Source organism: Neopsephotus bourkii, unplaced genomic scaffold, assembly GCF_033783945.1.
Source record: "Neopsephotus bourkii isolate Nb327-2 ecotype Australia unplaced genomic scaffold, CSIRO-AGI_Nbou_v1 NB_1792, whole genome shotgun sequence".
Lineage (NCBI taxonomy): Eukaryota > Metazoa > Chordata > Aves > Psittaciformes > Psittacidae > Neopsephotus > Neopsephotus bourkii.
In genome coordinates, this window is record NW_026902266.1 from 4,887,583 (window position 1) to 4,913,883 (window position 26,301).

The 26,301-nt window shown below is 42.5% G+C and overlaps 1 protein-coding gene across 3 annotated transcripts in view; it reads right to left on the reverse strand.

Annotated features, from left to right (window-relative positions):
- Nucleotides 1-26,301, reverse strand: part of CHID1 (chitinase domain containing 1) — a 134,237-nt gene that overhangs the window by 88,378 nt on the left and 19,558 nt on the right. For 2 of the 3 annotated variants that reach the window (XM_061380313.1, XM_061380312.1), the window contains one exon: nucleotides 25,621-25,713. The exons of the other annotated variant lie outside the window; for it this stretch is intronic. In XM_061380313.1, the coding sequence (XP_061236297.1) occupies nucleotides 25,621-25,713 (93 nt within the window). The remainder of the gene's footprint in view (nucleotides 1-25,620; nucleotides 25,714-26,301) is intronic. 3 annotated transcript variants of the gene reach the window in all.

Consider the following 26,301-nt stretch of genomic DNA (forward strand, 5'->3'; position numbering starts at 1 on the left):
ACCTGTACTGGTACATGGGGTTGTTCTTCCCCAGACACAAGACTCTACACTTGCCCTTGTTGAATTTCATCAAATTTCTCCCTGCCCAACTCTCCAGCCTGTCCAGGTCTCACTGGATGGCAACACAGCCTTCTGGTGTGTCAGCCACTCCTCCCAGTTTAGTGTCATCAGCGAACTTGCTGAGAGTACAATCGGTTCCCTCAGCCAGGTCGTTGATGAAAATATTAAATAGCACTGGTCCCAGCACCGACCCCTGAGGCACTCCACTAGTCACAGACCTCCAGATAGATTGTGCACCACTGACAACAACTCTCTGCCTTCTTCCTTCCAACCAGTTCTTGATCCACCTCACTACCTGATCGTCAAGCCCACACTTCCTTAGCTTATCTATGAGAATGCTGTGGGAGACAGTATCAAATGCCTTACTGAAATCAAGAAAAACCACATCTACTGCTCTACCATCATCCCTCCACCTAGTCACTTCCGCATAGAAGGCTATAAGGTTGGTCAAACATGACTTCCTCCTCATAAAACCATGTTGGCTGTTCTTAATAACCCCCTCATCCTTGATATGCCTAGAAATGGAGTCAAGAATAAGTTGTTCCATCACCCTTCCAGGGACGGAGGTAAGGCTGACCGGTCTATAATTACCCGGGTCCTCCTTCTTGCCCTTCTTATAGACTGGTGTGACATTTGCCATCCTCCAATCCTCAGGTACCTCTCCCGTTTCCCACGACTTACCAAAGATGATGGAGAGTGGCCTAGCAATGACCTCCGCCAGCTCCCTCAGCACCCGTGGGTGCATTCCATCCGGACCCATCGATTTATAGATGTCCAGATTGCATAGCTGATCCCTAACCCAATCCTCATCTACCAAAGCAAACTCCTCCTTTGTCCTGACTCCTTCTGGGGCAATAGGAATCTGGAGCCCCCGGGGAGAGTATGCAGGAGTAAAGACAGAGGCAAAGAAGGCATTCAGCACCTCTGCCTTCTTTATATCCTCTGTCTCCAGGGCACCCACCTCATTTAGCAGTGGGCCGATATTGCCTCTTGTGTTAGTTTTATTTGCTATGTATTTGAAGAAGCCCTTTCTATTGTCCTTAACCCGACTTGCAAGATTAAGTTCCAAGGAGGCCTTAGCTGTCCTAATTGCCTCCCTACATCCTCTAACAACTGTCCAATATTCCTCCCAAGTGGCCAGCCCCTCTTTCCATAATCCATAGGTTCTCCTTTTCCACTTGAGTTTGCCCAGCAGCTCCTTGTTTAACCACGCTGGTCTCCTAGCTCCCTTACTTGATTTCCTGACCATTGCGATGCTAAGGTCCTGAGCTTGGAAGAAGTGGTCCTTGAATGCTGACCAACTATCTTGAGCCCCTTTACTGCCTAGTACCCTTTCCCATGAGACTTCTCTTAGCAGTTGATTGAACAGGCCAAAGTTGGCCCTTCGGAAATCTAGAATTGTGGCCTTGCTAGGTATTCTATTCCTCCCACACAGGAACCTAAACTCCACCATCTCATGGTCACTGCAGCCAAGGCTGCCATTGATCACCACCCCTTCAACCAAACCCTCCTTGTTGGTGAGTACTAAATCTAGCAGTGCTCCTCTCCTAGTTGGTTTGTCCACCATTTGCATTAAGAAGTTATCATCAATGCACTGGAGGAACCTCCTAGACTGTGAATGATTGGCTGTGTGAGTCTTCCAGCAAATATCAGGATAGTTAAAATCCCCCGTGAGGACTAAGGCATGTAGTCGCGAGGCTACTTCCAGTTGCCTGTAGAAAGCTTCATCAACTCCTTCATCCTGATCAGGAGATCTATAATAGACCCCCACAGCTGTATCACCCGTACCAGTCTGTCCCTTAATTCGTACCCACAGACATTCCACTTGCTCCTCATCTGGCCCCGGACAGAACTCAATACAATCTAGTTGCTCTCTCACATAAAGAGCAACTCCACCACCTCGCTTTGCTGACCTATCTTTCCTAAAAAGGACATAGCCATCCATGACCACATTCCAGTCATGTGAGCTGTCCCACCATGTCTCTGTAATTGCCACTAGATCATAGCCTTTAGACTGCACACAGACTTCTAACTCCTCCTGTTTATTCCCCATGCTGTGTGCATTGGTGTACAGGCATTTCAGGGAGCGAGCAGAGCACGCTGATGGCTCCCTAGGGAAGCAGGAAGCCTTCTGGTCTTCATTAATACTAGAACAATAGTCCTCCCTAGTCCGCCATCCTTTAAGCCCTAGCATGTTTCTCATGGGCTTGTCCCTAACAGGCCCAGATAAATCCCCTCTCCCCTTCATATCTAGTTTAAAGCCCTGTCAATAAGCCCTGCTAGCTACTGCCCCAAAACTCTTTTCCCTCTCTGGGACTGGTGTATCCCATCTGCCACCAGCAAACCAGGTGTCTCATACACCAGCCCGTGATTGAAAAACCCAAACCCCTGCCTTTGGCACCAGTCACGTAGCCATACATTCATCTGCAGACTCTTCCTATTTATCTCTTCACCCTTGCTTGTAACAGGTATAGAGGCAAACACCACTTGCGCACCAGACCCTCTAACCAGCTGTCCCAGGGCTCTGAAGTCTCTCTTCATTGCTCTTGCCCTCGTAATAATTTCATCACCACCAAGCTGAAAAACCAGCAGCGGATAGTAGTCAGAGGGCTGCACCAGATCAGAGTTTCTTTTTAACATCTCTAATCTGAGCCCCAGGTAGGCAGCAGACTTCCCTATGGGATGGATCCGGTTGACAAATAGGCCCTTCTGTTCCCCTCAGAAGGGAGTCACCCACCACAATTACTCTTCTTCTTGGTTGGTGAAGTTCTAAGGCATGGGGGTGAGTGGCAAGCCCTAGGTGACTCACTAGATAGATTTACCTCTCCATCTCCATTTACCTAGTCCTGTAGTTCCAAGACCTCATACCTGTTATTCAAGGGCAACTGGGAGGGAGGAAGCGATTGCGAGGGTTTTCGCTTACCTCTCCGAGGAGGGACCACCCTCCATACATCCTTGTCCCTTAAGTTCTCTCCTTCTGTCTGATGGTAGGAGGGAAGGGGATCCATCACTTGTTCAACCACTTCCCTCTGCCCTTGCCTTAGGGTGTGGCTCCACCAATCTATTTCCCTTTCGCATTCTCTGATGGCTCTCAACCTGTCTACCTCCTCCCTCAGTTCAACCACCTGCCTGAGCAGATCATTTATTTGCTCACAGCGAACACAAGCAGTGCCACTGGCTCCTTCCAATACAAGTGCCAGGCCCAGGCATTCGCTGCAGCCAGAGACCTGCACGGCCGCATGTCTGCAGAAAGGTTCAGTCTGGATACCCACATTATTACTCACTACAGCTTTTGATCGCGTTACAACCATGATCTATCTGATCAATCAATCCGTCTATGTCTCTCCACACAAACAGCACTCTTTCCTCCTCCTGCGCTCCAGGTGAGCCCTCTTGATGAGGCACTTAGCCTGCTCACCTGCCTGCTCGCCTGCCCGCGCGAACTGCTGCGCAAACTGCCTCGACCTGCTCTGTTTGCCGTGCTCCTGGTCACCGTGCTCCCTAGGTAGGTTTTTTAACCACTCACAGCTGGTGCCACTGAGCCTCCTGGCTCTGCCCCCGGTGAGTCAGCCCCTCGCGGGAGCTGAGCTGCCAGCTCCTGGGCAAGTCCTATGGAGGACTTAAGGCTTCCTCCTCAGTTGCTCTTGTCGCTCTGACGTGAGGCTCCTGGACGCTGATCTCTCCTCTCCCCGCTCCGCTCCGGTGTTGCAGGCGTCGTCTCTCAAGCTACTCACCTCAGCAACTGACCGAGAATTTAGTGACTGTAGTGACAGGACAAGGGGTAATGGGTTAAAACTTAAACGGGGCAAGTTTAGATTGGATATAAGGAAGAAGTTCTTTACTGTAAGGGTGGTGAGTCACTGGAATGGGTTGCCCAAGAAAGTTGTGAATGCCCCATCCCTGGCGGTGGTTCAAGGCCCAGTTGGACAGAGCGTTCCGTGAGATGGTTTAGTGTGAGGTGTCCCTGCCCATGGCAGGGGGTTTGGAACTAGATGATTTTAAGGTTTTAAGGTCCTTTCCAACCTTAACTATTCTATGATTCTATCTTTCCTGTCTCTTTCTAGGGAACCACTGGGTTATTGATATTAAAAAAAAAAAAAAAAAAAAGCCATCTACTTTTTGAGCATAGTGTTTAAGATATAGAAATACTTCCCATTCTTAGCTATGTCAATTCTGACTTGATCAAGAAGTTTCCATACTTTGTTGAGAGATTTTCCATTTCCATTTGTAGGCTCCTGACCCAAATTTCTGCTAGACAACACAGGAAGACAGGAACAAATATTCCCTTGAAAGCATAAGTCTTATATGCACACATGCCTGACAATTGGTCAGTATTTTCCTATGGCACGCTTCTACATTTATATACAGAAACTATTATTGGGACAACATCACAGACTTGAAGAAATCACCTGCTTACCTTGGTATTTCCCTATACCCAACTTAGAGTTTCTACCATTCTATTCTTTCACACCTAAAATAACTGCAGAGGAGTTTGCTTCATAGCCTAGAATATCTGTTTCCTGAATCTTCCAAATTGTATGTGCTCATATGTATCAGAATTCCCATTAGTGATTTACTGGTAAGTATTTCTGTAAGGTTTTGACTTTGTAGTCTTTCGTATTGAAAGACTGGAAAAAACACTTCAAGTATGCAAGCTGCGTTCATTTACTTTCAAATGAATCTACATTCTCAATTACTTCTTGTCTCACTATGATTGCACTCAAAATGAAATAAGAAAAAAAGAAAAAGAAAAAGAAGTCTTGTAATTGACTTCTGTTTCCTGTAAGTTTGAACTGCATTCTTGTTATTTCACACTCTCCTTCCCTTATAAAAGAGAAATTTTCTGTATCCTCACGTTGTTCAACAGTCCTTCATAATGGAAAGCTGATTGAATTTCTGTTTCCTGTATATATCTATTTCAGAAGTCATCTTCTCGGTAATGACCTAATTTTCTTGTGGTGTATAATTCTTCATTTTTGCTGTAAAACAACTGTTTGTAAATCTTCCCTTCTCCCATCTTCTCTTCAACATCATATATTATTGGTTTTCATAGCTCCTTCCAGTAAGGAGCATTAAAGTATAATGCTATCACATTTTTTGAACACAGACCAGTGAATTCAGTTAAAGCACAATCACTGAATAAGTTCACTGTTTCATCCTGCATGCAGTCTGTTCTACAGCAAACAGGAGAAAGAATTAAAATCTCTACCCTGTGCATCACACAGTTATAGGAATTGATAATGAAGTAGCCAAATGCATAAACAAACTAGATTTGAAACTATTTTCTTTCCAGGAAAAACTCGCTTGGCAGTTTTGTAGCTACACTCTTTTTATGTTCTCAAAAACTAAGGATGACAGCTCACTGGAGTCATGCTCCACTATCAGTATTCAGAAAACAGCTCTATGTGGATCCTGGTTCCAGTAGATGTTTTGCAACTAGATTCTCTGCTGTCTTACATATGTTCCATTTACAAGTCCTGCTCACTGCTGGATCTTGGGGAAAAAAAAGATGGGTCATCTTCATCTGTCCAGCTGCCTATTTTCATGAAGTAGCAAGGACCTGACTATTAAAACTCTATGCCTATGTCAATTTGTTTGAAACTGGTTAAGTGCTAAAAAAGCTCTTGCAGAGAGACGAAAAACATAAGAGATAAAGCTTACAGACAGTTTGTTATCTCAGGAATTGTGCTAAAAATATAGTAAGACCTGTCTGCAGTAGTACTGAAAGAAGCAGGCAAGTCAACAAAAGGACCTTGACACAAGACTGCTGTTCAAAGCCATAAACAGTAATTGCAGATTTAATCCCTGCTGTTAAAAAAATAATGTGACCATATCAAATGATTAACCAAAAAAAAAAAAAAAAAGATTCTCAGAGATATGAAAATAAATATCATACATAGTTAGGGGCTGAATTCCATGCAGCTGACTGGAGATATTACAAAGCACAGCATGATCTCAATCTCTGACCTCTCTCCCTCAGTGAGCACATCCTTGCAGACAACAACATATCAAGGCTTTTGCAGAGATGCGTGTTACTCATTAAGCATTTCAGAAAATATGGATGCGTAGTATTCCAATACAATCACAAGCATTTCTAATAGGGCATTCTTTTTTCCATTTCCTTTGTAAGGACAACAAGTTGCAAGAGCTGAAGAATTGGATGCTATTACATTAATCCAAATCTCAGTTACATCAGAGTTTAAACACAGTGTCATGGTTTAAACCCAGCTGGCAACTCAGCCACACAGCTGCTCACTCACTCCCTCCCCCTTTCTCCCCCCTGCTCCCGGAGGGACGGGGAGGAGAATCGAAAGAATGTAACTCCCATGGGTTGAGATAAAAAAAGGTATAACACAGAACCACTACTGCTACCACCAATAATAATAAGGGAAATAACAAGGGAAGAGAATACAACCGCTCACTACCCACCGACCGGTACCCCGCCCAACCCAAGCAGTGATCTAACTCTTCCAGGTAACTGCCCCCAACTTATATAGTGAGCATGACGTGCTGTGGTATGGAATACCTCTTTGGTCAGTTTGGGTCAGGTGTCCTGTCTCTGCTTCCTCCCGGCTTCCCCTCCTCCCTGGCAGAGCATGAGACTCACAAAGTCCTTGGTCAGACTAAACATTACTGAGCAGCAACTACAAACATCGGTGTTATCAGCACTGTTCGCAGGCTGAAAGTCAAAAACACAGCACTGCACCAGCTACTAAGAAAAAGACTACTACTGCTTAACCCAGGACACACCGTATCTGATCTTGTGGCCTACAAAACAGATCAATAAATCAGGGACTGTACATTGCAAAACCAAAACCAAGAATTCCAAGTTAGTGTAATTTTATTTTTATTAAACCATCTCCATGAAAATCGCATGCCTCTTAAAATAGAAATAAAACTCAAACTGAAAGGCAACTGGAAATCAAACAGAAAGACAATCATTACTTCTCACATACACTCTTTCTGTTGTGGCTTTTCATCTGGTCCTACTCTTAGAACATTCTCCCAGTTTCACACACTAAATAGATGAAGACAGCGACAAAAGCAGGAGGATCCTTCCCCTCTCAACTAACCCTTATCTTCTTCGCATCTCCAAATTACATTTTGCTCATATAATATGAAAGACTACCTTATTGTTAGTAAGTCAGAGAAATATCATCTCAAGAGATAAAAGTTATGAAGGAATGAGCAAACAAAAAAAGGGAATGTTAATGAAAACATGACACTTTAGCAGTTCATTTCTAATGAGTTGGAACAGCCTGAATGTCCCAGGACAATTTCTGTAGCAAGCCTGGGCTATACATTAGGGAGAATGGTGCAGGTAGTCTGGGAACACTAACATTCATTCATTCATTGGTAGATTTTAAGTTTGTTAGACAAACTGCTATCAAAACATGCACTGTTATAGTTTATTTTGCATTAGGATAATGCACCTTCCAATATTATTGGACACACCATCCACTGTTCAGAATAGTAATTTAAATTCAGAAATAAAAACCTGCAACCCTACTTTTCACTTGTCTTTTGCTGCTGCTGCACTGATTTCATGATAGGAATGGTAAAATTTAGATGCCTTCGAAGAGCACAAGGGCAACCTGTTAGTTGTCCACAGAAAAGATCACAATTTAAAATTAAAAAAATAGTATCTCTACCAAATGCACCCTATAAACACAAACCTGGCTGATTTTATTAGCATTACTGAACATGTTCAAGTTTTCTTAACGGCAAGAATCTCTTTACAAAATTATAAGATTATGATAGGCATTTATAAAACAGTGACAAAACCCAGCCAGCCTGACAAGCAAGGAAATTGTAACTGACTGCTACAGATTCACAATACAAAAGAGATGGGAGTCGTTACTTCACACAATGTGCTTCATAACACGAGGGGGCTGTAAATGATAACAGACTGACAAGTAAAAACTTGCTGTATTTTCATCAGGAAACAAAATGGTATTTATGTACCAAATGAAATTTTTGCAAAGCATTGATGGTTGGCATTCTTCCTTAATACATACATCCCAGCTGTTGCCTTTGCAGTACTTGCTCTCCAAATAGGGAGGAACACGGGATCTGTTCTTGTCACGGAATAGCCTACACAGTTTTCATGAAGCCAAACTAATTACCTGTGGTCCATCTGGTTTAAACCAGTAACAGAAGCCAAGAAGGAGAAACATGCCAAAAATTATATGTCCTGAAAAGAAAGTATGAAATCCCAGCAGACACTTAGGGACAGATGAGCCCGAAAACTGCTGTCCTCAAACCTGAGGACACTTACACCATATTTTTCAAGTAACTTAAGAATTTCTATCTGAAACTGTTATGCAAGCACCAGAAATTCACCTGTCTGACAAAACCAGGCAATCTGAATACCAAGGAAGAAAAAGTTTCTTTCAATAACTTGTCATTTTATTTGAAGTTTCCATTTTTGAGAGGTTAACCGCTCTCTTTAATGCCTGGTTCCTTTAGGTTCCTTCACCCTCTTTAGGGGAATCATTCAAGCAAGACTCTGCATAGATGAACATCCACTGTGTCACCATTTTGTTATCCTAATTTCCACGCTATTCTAGCGTCTTTCATGCCAGGGCTTAATGCCCAGGCAAATCATGCTCCAATAGCAGAACATCATGCAAAACAAGCTCGTACCCTGGAGCATATGAGCCTAATTTAAAAACTCCATAACCTACCAAATGTAGGCTTAATTCCTCCTTGCAAAGATTAAAATGGACTTCCCCACTCCCCCCACCCCAAAACTTACACAGTAATTGCTCTACAGCAGCTGGCTCAGAATTGGTAGAGCTACAAATTCCACAGTGAGGAATACATACCACTCCTCTTCAGATGTCATTAGTTGACCAATAGATTATTCTAATGACTTTCCCTAACGAGAATTTAAAAACTGATGTGCACACCTGATTCAGCACATATATGTACAGTCAGACCTTGGCTGCATTGATTTTATATAGCAAGGCATAAATTTGTTCTTCCCAAGTCCTTTCTGAATCTACAAAAAGTACACTGAACCTTTCTCATGGCTGAACTCAGTCTTGCTGGCAGCCCACCAAGCAGCAACAAAAACAGGGGAGTGATTTGGAAAAGAAACAGAAGTAATTTAAAGTCACATTTACTGCAGCTAACAGGATTCAGTTTAAAGAGAGATGTGACTGACAGACTTATACTTTAAGCATTTATACAGGAAAGAAACAAAACCCATGAGTCCAACAGCATGACTGAGTATTATTAAATAAGATTACTATCATTTGAAGAGCTTATTAAACTTTCTCTAATAACTGTTACTCAGAAGTAGTCAGTAGTCATTTCCTACCCAGTTTTCTGCTCCTGTCAATATAAACTCGTATCTCAAGCTGTACGTTGTGATCCAAGTCACACATATTTTACAGGTTCTCTAATATGCAGTAAAAACTATTATGCCAGCCAGCTAGCCTAGACAGCTCACTTGAGAGCTCTGGAAAGAAGGAGATGAAGCTACTCTAAGACAGTCCTTCACAAACTCAATATTTTTGCAGCAAGAATAAACAGAGTAGCTGAAATCTTAATTTTGAAGAAGTTTAGAGGTAGAAAATACTGACAGTACATACCTACAGAAGCTTTAACAGGGGGAGAGGCTGTAGATTTATTTTTTTACTCTTACATGTACAAATATGAACATCTGAAGTTGGGGATGCTTGCTGTATTGTGAATGAGGAGCATGGATTATGTTCAAATATTTGAAGAGAGAACAATGGTCTGGATTCCTATAGCTTTCAAATGAAAGCAACTGCACTCTACTGCTGTGCATTTCAAGAAGCCAACAAAGACAGACAAATTTGATATGGATTATCTGCCAGGACTGCAGCAGCTTTACTATGCTCTTTTCCAGGCTCAGAATCTACAGAGTGAAAAACAAAAGCCATGCTCAACTACAGATTTAACTGGACATTTCACAAGCCAGGAACAACTTGTGAGCAAGAGTACTGCACACCAGAGAAGTATCTTGCAAACTTCCTGAACAACAAACAGATATTAAAACAGCATTACACTGGAGCAAGCTGAAGAACCTGAGAATCAAAACTTCTGGTTTGCAGGATGTTTTTGCACAAACTGAAAATCCTGCTTTTCAGCCATTTTTGGTTCCAGCTGCTTAACAACTGACTTTATTCAGTTGTCTGGCTTTCTTCTAAATTGCAGAAAGCAAATGTATGTTGTTTTGACCATTTCCTTCTTGTATTTATCTTCAGAAATTATACTAAGTTTAGCATAACAAAGGTAGTAATAACTTTAAACTTTAAAACTTTAGCAAGAATGTTTTAAGAAAATAGATCAAAATGCTGGGTGTTTCTGTCCTCCAAATCCATTGTCACATACCTTGCTGACAGCATACAGAACAATTCTAGGATTCCCCCTAATACAAAGCTGGATCTTAATCAATAAAACTTATAGTAAGGACTAAAAGGCAGCTGATTCTCAGAACAGATGAAAACCACAAAGAAACATCCACTTATTCTGAACAATCAACTAGTGGTTTAAAGGAGGAAAACCCTGTTACATAAATATATCTTCATAAAATACCAGAGACATTAGGAAAAGCTTCCCAATTTCTCCAGAAAATTTTTCACTTTCTACTCCACTAAAAGGTTGGTGAGGTACTGGTACAGGGAGCCCAGAGAAGTTGTGGATGCCCCATCCCTGAAAGTGCTCCAGGCCAGGTTGGATGGGGCTTTGAGCAACCTGGTCTAGTGAAACACGTCCCTTCCCAGGGCAAGATGGTCTTTAAGGTCCCTTCCAACCCAAACCATTTTGTGATTCTATCAAAAGAACTGTTTTCAACAAGATAACTTCTTGTTTTCTTAGAAACATAATTTCTTACTTTACAAATAAAGTATTAGTATATTTTAACCTTTATAGCCCCCATGAAGTCCTGGAAGGACTTCAGCTAAATTCAGACTAAATATTTGTCCAGATTGTTCACAATATTGGAATAATTCTGCCTAAACAACATGAAATGAATATGTAATAGAAATATGTTTTAAATGCCTCTTCCCCCCCAGTAATTTCCTAAAAGAAGCTAGGTTAACTCCATTTATTCACATCTCACCACAGCAATCCTTACTGTTCAATGAATGAAGAATGCAGTTTAAAGCTATCAAATATGATAGCTAGTCTCTTCATGACAAAAATGCAGGAATTCAGAATTAGTCTTGTCTACCCTCTGCCCCCAGTGCTAGAAAACTAAAGCAAAACCAGTACAGAACATTGCTCCTGACCTTGTTCAGGAATGTCAACAGGTCCAGATCCTAGAACAATGAGAATAATATAATGGCAATTTTCAAAATAGTACTAAGTGCCATTTGAATATACAATGCATTATCTTTAATGGCTTAAATCAAAACCACTTTGAGGCTGAGAATCGGAAAGTTGCTGAATCACAGTACAACATTGTCAAGGCTTTACAGTCTGCCTACTCTAAACCCAGCAATACAGTAATGGCTTGAGATATTTTCAGTTTTTCTCAAAGTCCCTTGTCTCATAATGCATACATAAACCAAAAATATCCTCTGCCAGAAACTTCTCATTGCTTTTCAAAATATGTAGTGTCAAGTACACTTAACTTCAACATAACCCAAATGTTAAGTGCTTACATTTGTGATTTTCAATTTTTTCTTCTCTCCAATCAAACAAGAGATCAGCCAGAGCAAGAAGAAGCAGTTCAAAATAATAGTTGGCATATAACTTCACTTAGCTGTAAGGTGTATGCCCTGTACAAGGAGCTGTCCACAGCTCAAGAGAAACAGGCAGGAGGTGTATTAGCAAATGTTTGAGTTGTTTCTGGGACAACGGAAGAAAAGTTTCACAACAGAGTGTACTCTTTTTCTTCTTTTTCCCACTAGCTCAGCTCTGCTTCCTTCCACTTGTCTGCTGAAACAGCATTTATAGTGCATTAATTCTCTCACCCAAAGAATAAAGGTGATGCTCTTTTCTCCTTGCAGAGCTGTGCATCACCTGCTAACTAGATATGTACAATCAAGTTCAAAATGCGTATGAAGATGCCAAATTTTTTTTCTGTGTTTCTACACCATTTTGCCTCCTGACATTACTCTTTTTCTAGCATTCAACCTAAGAACTCTTTATCATGAACTAAGAGTACTTTTATCCTTTCCTTCTGAGATGATGTAAAGACCAGTGTATCACTGTCACTTACACAGCCCCTGTGGACGCATTTGAAGACTTATTATGTCTTCTGACAACTGTTTCCTCCCTTTAATATACTAAATACAGTTCTTCAAACTTTCATCAAAGGAAACATTATGCATACTTCTTGTCATCTTCCTGTTTTCTTCTGAACACTAATTTTTCTACATCCTCCAATAAATATAGTACCCTAGACTCAATTTTCTACGAGTCCTAACACTGAGAACAGAGTAATTACCTTTTGTCACCCTGAAAGCTCTCTGCCAATCGTCTCAAAATGAAGTGTCCCTTTTCCCACATCTCAAAAGACTCTTGCTCTGGTATTTTGAAATTGCCTGACCCCCTTCCAACACTGGCCTCTCCAGAAAGTTTCCATGCATTTCCATGTTTTACTTCTCCTTCCTTTTTGTTTCTGGAATAACTTCAAGATCTGATCACCTCCTGTTAAATTTTACCTACCAATCTGACATCTTCCACAGGCTTAAAAATAATCCACCAGCCTTACTGTTTTAGGAAAATGCTTTAGGTCACTTCCATATGAAATATATTCCCTTACCACTTCTTTGGCCCTGATCTTACAGAGGACCAGCAAAAATAGAATTTTATACTGCATATACAACGTGTCCAATATATCAAAAATATATTAAACTTCATAGGTATGTGCCATACAGTTGCTTTGTGATGTTCTACACACTCTGCTCTATACCGTATGAACACATATTTCTTCCTGGAAAATCTAAGGGCCATGGTTTAAAATAAGTGGTTAGGGGAACCATCTACTAAGGACAATGTGAGAAATTTAAAGAGAGTCCAGAGAAAAACAATTCAAGGTCTAAAAAACATGACCCATACTAAAACATTAACAGACTTGGGTTTATTTATTCCATACAAGATTTGCTTATGTGTCCCACCTGAAATATCATTCTAGTCCAACAGTTGCACATCTGCAGCGGGGACTATTTTATGAAAGCTGGCACTTACACCAAATTCATACCGAGAGCTTTTGTTTCAGAGATGAGGAAACACACTTCATATTTACACTAACGCTTCACAGTCCTTCTAGCAGATGTGAACACTGAGGTTAAGTGCACCTTTTATCAAGAAGAAAAAAAAAAACAACATGCGTGTTTTTTCACTTAAATACTGCTTTGATATATACTATTAAAAAATGGTCAGGAGATAGAAAGTTATTCTAGCTAAGCAATATGTAACAGTATTATTTTCAAGAACTTCGTGAGGTCAGTGATAGCACCAATGATTTACCTACAATGTGCTTTACTCTTGCTTATAATCCCAAACACCATGTCCTGTAAGGTGAAATGAAAACAAACCGCTCAATGACCTCTGTTTTGTACTGGTAAGCATGTTACTAAGACATATGAAGACCAGCAACTCTTGCATACTGTCATGGTTTAAACAAAGTCAGCCATAAATCATGCAGTTGCTCTCTCCCCCCCTTTTTGCCCTCCCCCTGCTCCTGGAGGGATGGGAAGGAGAATCAAAAGAATTCAACTCCCATGGATTGAGATAAGAGCAGTTTAGTAACTAAGGTATAACACAAACCACTACTGCTACCACCAATAATAATAATGATAAAGGAAATAACAAGGGAAGAGAATACAACACCTCAGCACCAGCCAACCGATAACCCGCCCCATCCCACCCGACCAAGCACCCACCGATACCTCGTCCAACCCCGCAGTCCTCTAGCCCTTCCAGGTAACTCTCAGTTAGATCCTGGGCATGAAGTGCTGTGGTATGGAATACTTCTTTGGTCCATCTGGGTCAGGTGTCCTGTCTCTGCTTCCTCCTGGCTTCCCCTCCTCCCTGGCAGAGCATGAGGCTCACAAAGTCCTTGGCCAGACCAAACATTTGAGCAGTAACTAAAAACATCAGTGTTATCAGCACTATTCACAGGCTGAAAGTCGAAAACACAGTGCTGCTGCAGCAGCTACCTTGAAGGAGAAAAAAAATGACTGCTACTGCTGAACCCAGGACAGATACTATTACCTAAACCAAGGATCAAGGCCTGATACACATCTAGTACTACCATGCTAAACTTGATTAACATTACGGAAGTACAAAGCTGCCTTGCATTACCTGGGGATTGTTAAACAACAGTCGAAACTACCTGTTTTAAAACTGTCTTCCATGCATATTAATTGTGATTTACACATACAAAACGCTAACATTTTGGTGGTTTTAACCAGATTTTTTTTTTCCCCTAGAAATGCAGCAACCACTACTTCAACAGGTTTTTCATCTGTAATTTTAAAACTGGTAATAAAACAACCGGTACTTTTTGTAATTTCATCATATAGTCAGGGTATGATAAAACAAGCTCTTACCATCTTAAATGTGATCGTACATAAAGACGACCCCAAAAAAGTTCTCAATGGCATGTCAAATGAGTCAAGATACTTCATAGAATCACAGAATCATGTAGGTTGGAAAAAAAGGACTTGAAGATCAGTGAGTCCAACCATAAACATAACACTGCCAAGCCCACCACAAAATACCTCCAGAGATGGTGACTCAACCACTTACCTGGGCAGCGTGTTCCAATGCTTGACAATGCTTTCAGTGAATAAATTTTTCCCAATATCCAATCTAAATCTCTTGTGGCACAACTTAAGGCCATTTCCACTTGTCCTATTGCTTGTTACTTGGGAGAAGAGACCAAGAGCCATTTTGCTAGAACCTCCTTTCAGGTAGTTGCAGAGAATAAAATCTCCCTCAAGCCTCCTTTTCTTCAGACTAAGCAATCCCAGTTCCCTTACCTGCTCCTCCTAACACTTGTTCTCCAGACCGTTCACCAGCTTCATTGCTCTTGTTTGGACATGCTCCAGCACCTCAATGTCTTTCCTGCAGTGAGGGGCCCAAAACTTAACACAGTATTCAAGGTGTGGCCTCATCAGTGCCCAGACCAGGGGGATGATCACTTTCCTGTCCCTACTGGCCACGTTATTTCTCATACAGGCCAAGATGCTATCCACTGCCTTGGCCACCTGGGCAAGCTGCTGGCTCATGTTCAAGTGACTGTTGACCAACACCCCCATGTCCTTTTCAACCTGGCAGCTTTCAAGCCAGTCTTCACCAGGCCTGCAGTGTTGCACGGGGTGGTTGCGAAAGAAGTGCAGGGCCCAGCGCTGAGCCTTGTTGAGTCTTGCACAACTGATGTCAGCCTATCGATTCAGCCTGTCCAGATCCCTCTGTAAAGCCTTTCTACCCTCCAGCAGATCGACACTCCCACCCAACTTGGTGTCATCTGCAAACTGAATGAGGGTGCACTTGATCCCCTCATCCAGATCATTATTAAACAGAACTGACCCCAACACTGAGCCTTGTGACTGGCTGCCAACTGGATTTAACTCCATTTAGCACCACACTTTGGGCTCAGCAATCCAGCCAGCTTTTTACCCAGCAAAGAGTACACCTGTCCAAGCCATGAGCAGCCAGTTTCTCCAGGAGAATGCCAAGGAAATGGTGTCAAAGGCTTTACTGAAGTCCAAGTAAACAACATCCAGAGCCTTTCCCTCATCCACTAAGTGGTTCACCTTGTCATAGAGATCTGGTTAGTCAAGCAGGACCCGCCTTTCATAAATCCATGCTGACTGGGGCATCATTACCTGGCTGTCCTGCCAGTGATGGCACTCACAATGGTACTCCATAGTTTTCCATGACAGGGGAGGTCAGACTCTCAGTTCCAGCCTGTGCTTCCCCAGATCCTCCTTCCAGCCCTTTTTGTAGATGGGCATTACATTTGCCAACTTCCAGTCAACTGACTAGTCAGGAGTGCTGAAAATGATTGAAAGTAGCTTTGTGAGCACTTCTGCCAGATCCTTCAGTACTCTTGGGTGGGTCCCACCTGGTTCCGTAGGGTTGTGTGTGTCTAAATGGCATAGCAGGTCACTATTTCCTCTTGGATGGGGGCCTCACTCTGCTCCCTGCCCCTGTCTCCCAGCGCAGAGGGCTGGGTACCCCGAGAAAAACTGGTCTTATTATTAAAAACTGAGGCAAAGAAGGCATTAAGTACTTCAGTCTTTTCCTCATTCTTTGCCAAGTAAACATGGTTGCCGAGCTGAGCAGCTCTGGTCCTGGCATAATCCATAGCAGGGTACTCCAGCTTGGTGCACAGCAGGGTTTCCTGAACACAGACAGGACAGCAGGAAACAGGAGTATTACAGATGCTCTTTCTGACAATCGCTCATCTAAATAAACTTAAGAGTTTTCTTTACTCATAGTTTCCTTCACAGTAACTGGGAAGCACCATGAATAAAATGTCTGTTGAACCTGGACAAAATACGTAATAATCATCAGGTTAAATTCAATTTACTTGCAGATAGGAAGGAGTTACTCTTCAAATTCAAAGCCTCACTTTGTCTTTGAGAAAGCATCCCTAACATACTCTAAAGCATGTATGTATAGAGATACAAATAAAATAGTCAATCCTTGTGATTCAGACTTAAGAGAAAAGTGCAACGAATTTCAAGCCCCATTTGCCTTTTCTTTTTCCCAAACTTTCTCTCAACAGAATGTTTAGTCTAAAGGTATTTCACTGCAGCATAGCTATTCTATTCAGAAAGAGGCTTGTGATATCAGTATAAATACATCCACACCAGCATAATTTCTGCAGTAATCACTGAACAGCACATATTAAGCCAGGAATTTAGTCAAGCCCAGGATTACTCAGCACAAATGGAGCTACCCACCATTGCCAATGGGCAGAACATGCCCAGCTACGCACTGCCGTTTTAGAAATAGTACTTACGTAGTTTATACATACATCCATATCCATGCATGTTAAAAGTAGCAATGCGCTAACATTTTTAGACAATCTGTTGAAGGACAGGGTGGAAGTCTTCAGGAAACCTGAAGGAACCATCTGCTCTAGCAAGCATTTACATAACCCAGCAATTCTAGCACTTCTCTTCAAACATATGCAACCAAAAGTCTCCCATCCCAAAATACAGTCACAATAGAATACATACACTTTCTGGATCATAGCTTTGGCTCCTGTTGCTCCTCTGTCTTGCAGATCACTTATGTTTGCAGAGAAATCACGCAATTTCTGGACACCGGGTAGTTGGAAATAGTAACCATAGCAATCTTGCACATGGTCTCATGTGCAATGCTGCATTTTCAGTATGTTTTTTGCTAAGCAAACCAATATTTTTAGCTCTTGAAAGCATCTCCTTTCAGACAGCATTTGCTGCTAGATTGCTTTGATCTTAATGCGTATCAAAGGAGTCTAAATTACAAATTCCTAAATAAACTGTTTATATTTAACTATGCTCTAAGTTTTAATCAGGGCAGAACACAAAAGGGGCAATGTTTCAGCTCCCAGCATCCCAGCTGGTTAGGGTACTACACATACAGCTCATGTCTCCTTTATTAGTCTTTCATCAGCTGCTGAACTGTAAAATATTATTTGATTCTTGATGGTACTTATTTCCATGCCTTTTGCTGTATTTTGATTAACAGTGTACAGTGATTCCAACAAATAAAGAATGTAAGATTCATTAAAGCACACTTTCAACCATGTCTGGGTGTTGAAACCCAAAGTGAATTTCAAGACATGAGATATGTAATGCACAATGAGAAGCACTTTTCAGTTGAAGCCCTGTTATCCTGTAAATCAAGAATATTCTTACCATCTAAAAAGTCTATTCCTACTATCTAAAAAGTCAAGTAAGGCAAAAAAGTCAGGATTTTGCTTATTAATGCCATTAAATCCAATGTACTTCTAAGCTCTAAAGCATGCATGGACATTATGAACATTTTAGGATGTTTCTGTAGCTTATAAATGTGCTTTCAGCTACCTACTTACTCAGGAAGTGAAAACATTTTTTCTACTTAATGCAATAGGAAGACATATGCAAGACAGACAGGTGGCATATATAATAGAATAAACTGAAAAGAATGCGACTAATGCATTCTCCTAGGCAATAAAGGTTTATGAATAAATCCCAGAAACTTTAGGAATACATAAAGAAACAAAATAATTGGTTTACAGGAATGAGACATTCGGATTCTTTCATATAAACTATATGTGTTATCTCCCACCACTAGAAAACAGGAATAATTCACTACTACTCTAGAAATAAGGCCATTTAGGGAGAGGCATATAACACATTTCAGATTAAAAACTGCACTTTAGATAGCCATTTCTTCCCAGCTGTAACAGAGCAACTCTAGATCCTAGTTCAGAAAGGTTTTGGAATTATGAATCCACTATCCTGTCAATATAAAGGACAGCAGCAGGAGGGGCAATGACAACACAGGTCCAAACATCAATGTGGTGTTCAGCTGCAAAACAGTCCTGAAAAATACAGCTGCCATAACAAAGCAAATTCTGTTCAAGGCAAAATATGTTTATGAATCCAGAGGGCTTACAGTGGCTTTAACTTATCGTTTGGGATTTAGAAAAATTAGTTTGTAAAGCCCCATGTGACTGTACATAAATGAAACAGAGGTAGGTCCTTCTGGCTATGAGACTGAATCTAGTAATGTCAATAGGCACCATGATGAAAAGGAATCTTAAGGTTTGTACTATCCTCCACTTTCTCCCTATAAGCAAAAGGAGTAAATGCACTTTAATGTGAACACTGTTTACAGCAATTACTTAAATTCTGCCAGAGCATGCATTAGCATTTTAGAAAGCATCTGTGTGATGAAGTAATAAAGCATTTTAGAAAAATGTTTTAAAGTGTTCTCCTTTGCTTTATGTGTAATAGACTACAATTAATAGCAACAAAAAAATGTTTTAAAAAGGAACTATCAACTGGGATGAAATGTAGATCATAAAAGGGCATGAAAGACTGAAATGCATGACAGACAGGAGAGAAGGCATAGCAATTTCACATTATTTTTGACTTAACCAAAGCACAAGAATCTCAAAGTATCTGTTATCACCACAACAGCAAAGGCATACCAACAAACAACTTTCCAGAGAAATATGCAAGAAATGAGAGTATTAATGTCCTGTTAATGTTGCAAAGGTTATTCCATTAAACAAAATCAGACTTTTAAGGACTTAGTTTCCATGTCTTTGTTTTTAAGGAATCATAGAATCATAGAATAGTTAGGGTTGGAAAGGACCTTAAGATCATCAAGCTCCAACCCCCCTGCCATGGGCATGGACACCTCGCTCTAAAACATATTACCCAAGGCCTCACCCAATCTGGCCTTGAACACTGCCAGTGACGAAACATTCACAACCTCCCTGGGCAACCCATTCCAGTGCCTCACCACCCTAACAGGAAAGAATTTCCTCCTTATATCCAATCTAAACTTCCCCTGTTTAACTTTTAACCCATTACCCCTTGACCTGTCACTACAGTCCCTAATGAAGAGTCCCTCCCCAGCATCCCTATAGCCCCCCTTCAGATACTGGAAGGCTGCTATGAGGTCTCCACGCAGCCTTCTCTTCTCCAGGCTGAACACCCCCAACTTTCTCAGCCGATCTTCATATGGGAGGTGCTCCAGTCCCCTGATCATCCTTGTGGCCCTCCTCTGGACTTGTTCCAACAGATCCATGCCCTTTTTATGATGAGGACACCAGAACTGCACAGAAAACTCCAGGTGAGGTCTCACGAGAGCAGAATAAAGGGGCAGGATCACCTCCTTTGACCTGCTGGTCACGCTGCTTTTGATGCAGCCCAGGATACGGTTGGCTTTCTGGGCTGCAAGTGCACGCTGCTGGCTCATGTTCATTTTCTCATCGACCAGCACCCCCAAGTCCTTCTCCACAGGGCTGCTCTGAATCTCTTCTCTGCCCAACCTGTAGCTGTGCCTGGGATTGCTCCGACCCAGGTGTAGGACCTTGCACTTGGCATGGTTAAACTCCATGAGGTTGGCATCAGCCCACCTCACAGGCGTGTCAAGGTCCCTCTGGATGGCATTCCTTCCCTCCAGCATATCAGCCGAACCACACAGCTTGGTGTCATCGGCAAACTTGCTGAGGGTGCACTCAATCCCACTGTCCATGTCAGCGATGAAGATGTTTAACAAGACCAGTCCCAACACCGATCCCTGAGGGACACCACTTGTTACTGGTCTCCAGCCGGACATTGAGCCATTGACCACAACTCTTTGTGTGCGGCCATCCAGACAGTTCTTTATCCATTGAGTGGTCCATCCATCAAATTGATGTCTCTCCGATTTAAAGACAAGGATGTCGTGTGGGACAGTGACGAACGCTTTGCACAAGTCCAGGCAGATGACATTAACTGCTTTACCGCTGTCCATCAGTTCTGTAGCCCCATCATAGAAGGCCACCAAATTGGTCAGGCAGGATTTCCCCTTGGTGAAGCCATGCTGGCTGTCACCAAGCACCTTGTTGTTTTTCATGTGCGTTAGCATGCCTTCCAGGAGAATGTGCTCCAAGATTTTGCCAGGCACAGAGGTGAGACTGACTGGTCTGTAATTCCCCGCGTCATCCATTTTCCCTTTCTTGAAAATGGGGGTCATATTTCCCTTTTTCCAGTCATAGGGAGCTCCACCTGACTGCCATGATTCTTCAAATACGATGGACAGTGGCATAGCAACTTCATTTGCCAGCTCCTTCAGGATCTGCAGATGGATTTCATCATGTCCCAGGGACTTGTGCACGTTCAGGTTTTTAAGATGGTCTTGAACGAGATCCTCTCCTACAGTGGACCCAAGGTCTTCATTCTCACAGTCCCTGCATCTGCCTTCCAGGACTTGGGTGGTGCAGTCAGAGCCTTTGCCAGTGAAGATAGAATAAAAAGAAGTCATTGAGAACCTCAGCCTTCTCCAAATCCTCTGTAGCTAGTTCTCCTGATAGCTTCCAGAGGGGGCCTACATTGTCCCTAGTCCGTTTTTTAATTTGCTATGTACCTATAAAATGCCTTCGTGTTATCCTTAACATCCCTAGCCAAGTTTAATTCTAACCGGGCCTTAGCTTTCCTAACCTGTTTTCTAGCTTCGTGGACAACATCCCTGTACTCTTCCGAGGCTGCCTGTCCTTTCTTCCACTTTCTATAAGACTCTTTTTTCATTTGAGCTTTCCTCAGCAGCTCCTTATCCATCCAAGGAGGTCTCCTGGCCCTCCTGCTGCACTTCCTTCTAGCTGGGATACAACACTCCTGAGCTTGTAGCAGGTGATCCTTGAATATCAACCAAGAGTCTTGGGCCCCCCTGCCCTCCAGGGCTATATCCCATGGAACCTTACTAAGCAGGTTTCTGAAGAGGCCAAAGTCTGCTCCTTTGAAGTCCAGGGGAGTGAGCTTGCTACACACTCTTTTCACTGTCCTGAGGACCTCAAATTCGACCATCTCATGATCGCTGCATCCAAAGCTGCCCTGGAGCGTCACATTTCCAACGTGCCCTTCCCTGTTGATGAGCAGGATGTCAAGCACGGCACCTCTCCTTGTTGGCTCCTCTATTACTCGCAGAAGGAAGTTGTCTCCCACACAACCGAGGAACCTCCTGGATTGCTTTTGCCAGGCCATACCGTCACTCCAACAGATGTCAGGGTGGTTAAAGTCCCCCATGAGAACAAGGGCCTGGGAGCATGAGGCTTTTCCTATCTGTCTATAGAGTGCTTCATCCGCAGGTTCTCCTTGATCAGGCAGTCCGTAACAGATCCCCACAGTAATGTCTCCCATCGCTGTTTTCCTTTTAACCCAGACCCACAAACTCTGTTAACTGATCACCTGTCCCCAGACAGAGTTCCATATTCTCCAGCCTATTCCTAACATAAAGGGCAATTTCCTCTCCCTGCCTTCTGGGCCTGTCTTTTCTAAGGAGCCTGTAACCTTCCATTCCAACACTCCAGTCATAGGAGCCATCCCACCAAGTTTCTGTGATGCCTATTATATTATACCCCCATAGACGTGCACACATCTCTAATTCCTCATTTGTTCCCCATGCTATGGGCGTTTGTAGAAGCATCTGAGCCTCCAAATGAAGCCAGATCATTGGGCTGGAGCAGCTGGAATATCTCTACATTGCTCTGAGCATTTACTATAGGTGCTGGCAACGGACTGGGTGTGTTGGGATGGAATGATGCCCCCCTACCCCAACACATCTAGTTTAAAGCCTCCTTTACCAGTCTGGCAAGCCTCCTACCAAAACTGCTCTTCCCCTTCAGACCAGCTCCACCAGCCCCCGCTAGACCTGGCCTACAAACTTGGGTCCCATGTTCTAGGCACCGAAACCGCTGACTATGACACCACCCTTTTAACCATTTATTAACCTGGCCAATCCTCCTAGCCTTTTTCAGGTCCTCCCCTGTATCCTGGAGAATTGACATAAAGAGTATCTGAGCTCCAGAGCCCTTAACCATCTCTCCCAAGGCTCTGTAGTCCATCTTTATGTTCCCCAGGCTACTACTATCGATATCCCTAGCACCCACATGTATCACTAGAAGTGGGTAATAATCTGTGGGGCTTACTTGAGCAGGGAGCCTCTCTGCCACATCCCTGATCCATGCCCCTGGTAGGCAACACACCTGCCTTGAGACCGGGTCAGGCCGACAGATGAGTGCTTCTGTCCCTTTCAAAGTAGAGTCCCCTACCACTATGACCTGTCGCTTTTTCCTGGCAGCACCAGTAGAGATCTTCTTTAGCAGTGCATCAGCTGGCTGTTTCTGGTGCGAGTGCGTTTCCTCATTAGCCCCCTGCAGAACAGCAAACCGGTTCTGCGTGGGGACAACAGATTTATGAGGAAGCCCCTTGCTTTTAATTGTCCTCTTCCTCCTTTTTTTGTTGTTTTTTTTTTTTTTTGTTGTTGTTGTTACTAATTCCCAGCTTTGCAGGTTAACGGCCTCCTTCTTTCCTTCATGAGGTAGAGGGGAAGCTTGAGGCCCCTGCACAGTTTGGGCCTGGAGCAAACATTCCGGCTTCCTCCCAGCTACCCTGACATCTTGCAGTCTATTAATAGCATCCTGCAGCTCAGCCACCTGCTGCAGGAGGTTCTCCACCAGAGAGCACCCAGTGCAGCCCTGCCCATTGTGCACCCTTCCCTCACCAGACCAGCGCAGGCACTCTCTACACCACGAAGTCTGCACTGCAGCCTCCCCTCTCATCGGCTCTGTCTGGGTGCCTATGCTGGCCACTGCCGGGGCAGCCAAAGCAGAGCTCCCAGACTGGGCCCTGATCATACAATGAGTGCTCACCATCCCGCTCGAACTGCTGTGCAAACTGCCTCAACCCACTCTGTTTGTCCCCTCTCCCTGAGGCGGGTTTTTAACCAGTCAGGGCTGGTGCTGCTCCTCCTGGCTCCACCCGCTGTGAGCCCCTGCTCCCGTCAGCTGAGCTGCCGGCTCCTGGGCAGATCCTGTCGAGGACTTGAGGCTCCCTCGGTGGCTCTCGCTGCTCTGAGTTGAGGCTCCTGGACACTGATCTCCCCCCCCTGGCTCCGGTGTTGAAGGTGTCCTCTCTTGAGCTACTCACCTCAGCAATTCATACTATGGCTCTCTGCTAAAGACCGACTTACATTACTAAATTTTCATGTGCAGGCATAAGGTTACTGAACAGCTTGAAGGAAAAAAGGAAACTTGGAGCAAAATAATAGTGCATTGCCGACTATGCAAATATTACAAGTCTTCCCTGGTTATCAAGTCAGTCCTAAATGCAAGTCAAAATAAGCCAAAACCACCTTTGTTACAAGGAGCAGGTACCTATCCCATTAGGTAAAACTGAGGGATAAGGGGTAAGCATGACATATGCTTACTCATCAAATTGACATCTCTCCAATTTAGAGACAAGGATGTCAGGCAGGACAGTGTTGAAAGCTTTGCACAAGTCCAGGTAGATGACATCAACCGCTCTGCCCTCTCGGGAAGACTGTTTTGTCTATGTAATCCTCTACAACAGATTATGCTTCAATTATTCTGCAGTCCCATATGACAACAGCCCCCACCAAATCTCTTAAAAAAAATGACAGGGAATTGGAGCTTCACACTGAAAGTAAAAGGCAATCCTCCATGACATGCATAACTAACATTTGGCCTATCCACAGTGTAACATTGACACTCATTAGCTTTGAGAAGCAAGTAAAGGGGGGAGTGGAATACAGAGATTCAAAATCTGGTAGTTTTGGGAATAAGATAACCCCTATTACCACAGTTTTCTGAAAGACATGATGTATTCCTTGTATATCTGTGTAGCACTGTTGTATATCGTAAACACTTCTCCATAAGGCAACACAACAGGTAGCTGTGATTACAGTGCAAGAATACCATGCATCTTTTGACCTGGAAGGGCATCCAAATATGACCATATGTTATCTAAATGGCAGATAGATACTGGTGAAACTCTTTGCTAATAAAGCTGTAAAGCATTGGCATAATCCACATTGGCATAATCCACATTTCCATAATGAAGTCACACCACTGTGCTGGAATACTGATACACCTTTCATCCTTGTATTTAGTTGTATCTGCTCACTCTTACACAGATGTACTCGCTGACTGACCATACAAAAGCCTGAAGTACTAGATACTATGTCCCTGCAATACCGAAATACTGGAGTGTTATTTCTTTTCATTCCAGAGAAAGACTAGAGAAAAACTGTGATTTTTCAGTTTTACAATACATCACTTAAAGACAAAATACAATCTTTTCCTAAAAATGTGTAAGTTTAAAGAGGATTCACATTCCTTCCACATCTAATGAAATTACACACTATTTTTCCACATAGGTTTTACTTTTTAGACAAATACAGTCTTAGGAAGTGAGTATTTCTGTGTTACAAACACTGAAAGGTAAGAACTGCCTACTGCTGTTGAGCCAGAAGAGCACATAAACCAGTACATCTCAGATTCAAATCATTGCACAAATAACAGAAACCCTAACAATTCTAAACATTCTTTTCTTACTAAATGCATTTTCTGAACATATAAAGATATAATTATATATCTATAATATATATTATAGATATATAGAGCTATATAGATTGATATACTTCCTTCCTATAGCTCTGTTTTTCTTTCTTTAAGAGAAACTATTACCTCTCATAACTGAAATTGTGCCCAGAGACTCAGAAAGTTCTTTTATATGCTACCTTTATGACACCCTTTTCACACCTTGGCAACAAATCGTTAAGCTCCAATACTGCTTCTGCTCTTGCTCTCCTGGAAGTTCTAAGCAGACATTCTGGGTTACCACCACAATAGGAGGTCCCTCTGCAAGTTATCTTGACATCAAAAGTTTTCAGGTATGAATTAATGCATGTAGTTAATAAGACTACAATAACAGACAGTGCAACACGCATGAAGATCAAAGTAAAGTAATTTCTCATTCACTTAAGCTGCACAGCTATAAACAAAGCTTTGAATTTATTATGTATGAGACAAGAAAGTATTCCTCACCTGGCACCTGACATCTTAACAGAAATACTCACCCTGCTGCAACTGCAGGAGGGATGACCAGTATGAGTTTAAGATGTGCTTCATGCAGAGTCTCGGAAAGGTGAATGAGCAAGTGTATCAACTCCCTGAAATAGAATATATTAGTAAGAAGGAAAGGAAGTCGAACTGGTGCTATACATTGGCAAGGGCAAGGTAACAAGTAATAGTAGAAATAATTGAAAAGATGCAGCTGGCAAGAAAGTGAAACAATTTTTAATGAATGATCATAGCAGAAAAAAATTGAGGAAGACTGATCAGAGGCTTACTCTCTTTAAGGACTAAGAACACTGAACTGCTGGACACAAAGTTTTACTGCAACTTGTGATCACCTTGGGGCTAAAAGGTTTTCTAGTTTTATTCTAATCTAAGTATGCAGTGTTAGCAAGTAAAATTAGCATACCTTATCAGAGTGGGTCACCTCTTGAGGTCATAGTAAAAAGAATTAGATCAATAGAAGAATAAAACACTGGTCTGAAACAAGCAGCTGTTGAATAGATTCAGGTTGCCAATGTGTTACTGCACATGAGGTCTGAGAATCTGTAAAGATGCTTTCACGGCAATATATGCTATCTTCAAGGTGTATTTCCAAGCACTGTGTATAGAAACATTTCTGCTGCTGGCTTTTGCCTGTATAAATAATCCTTTGTTTCTAAATACATTACTGGATAGCTACA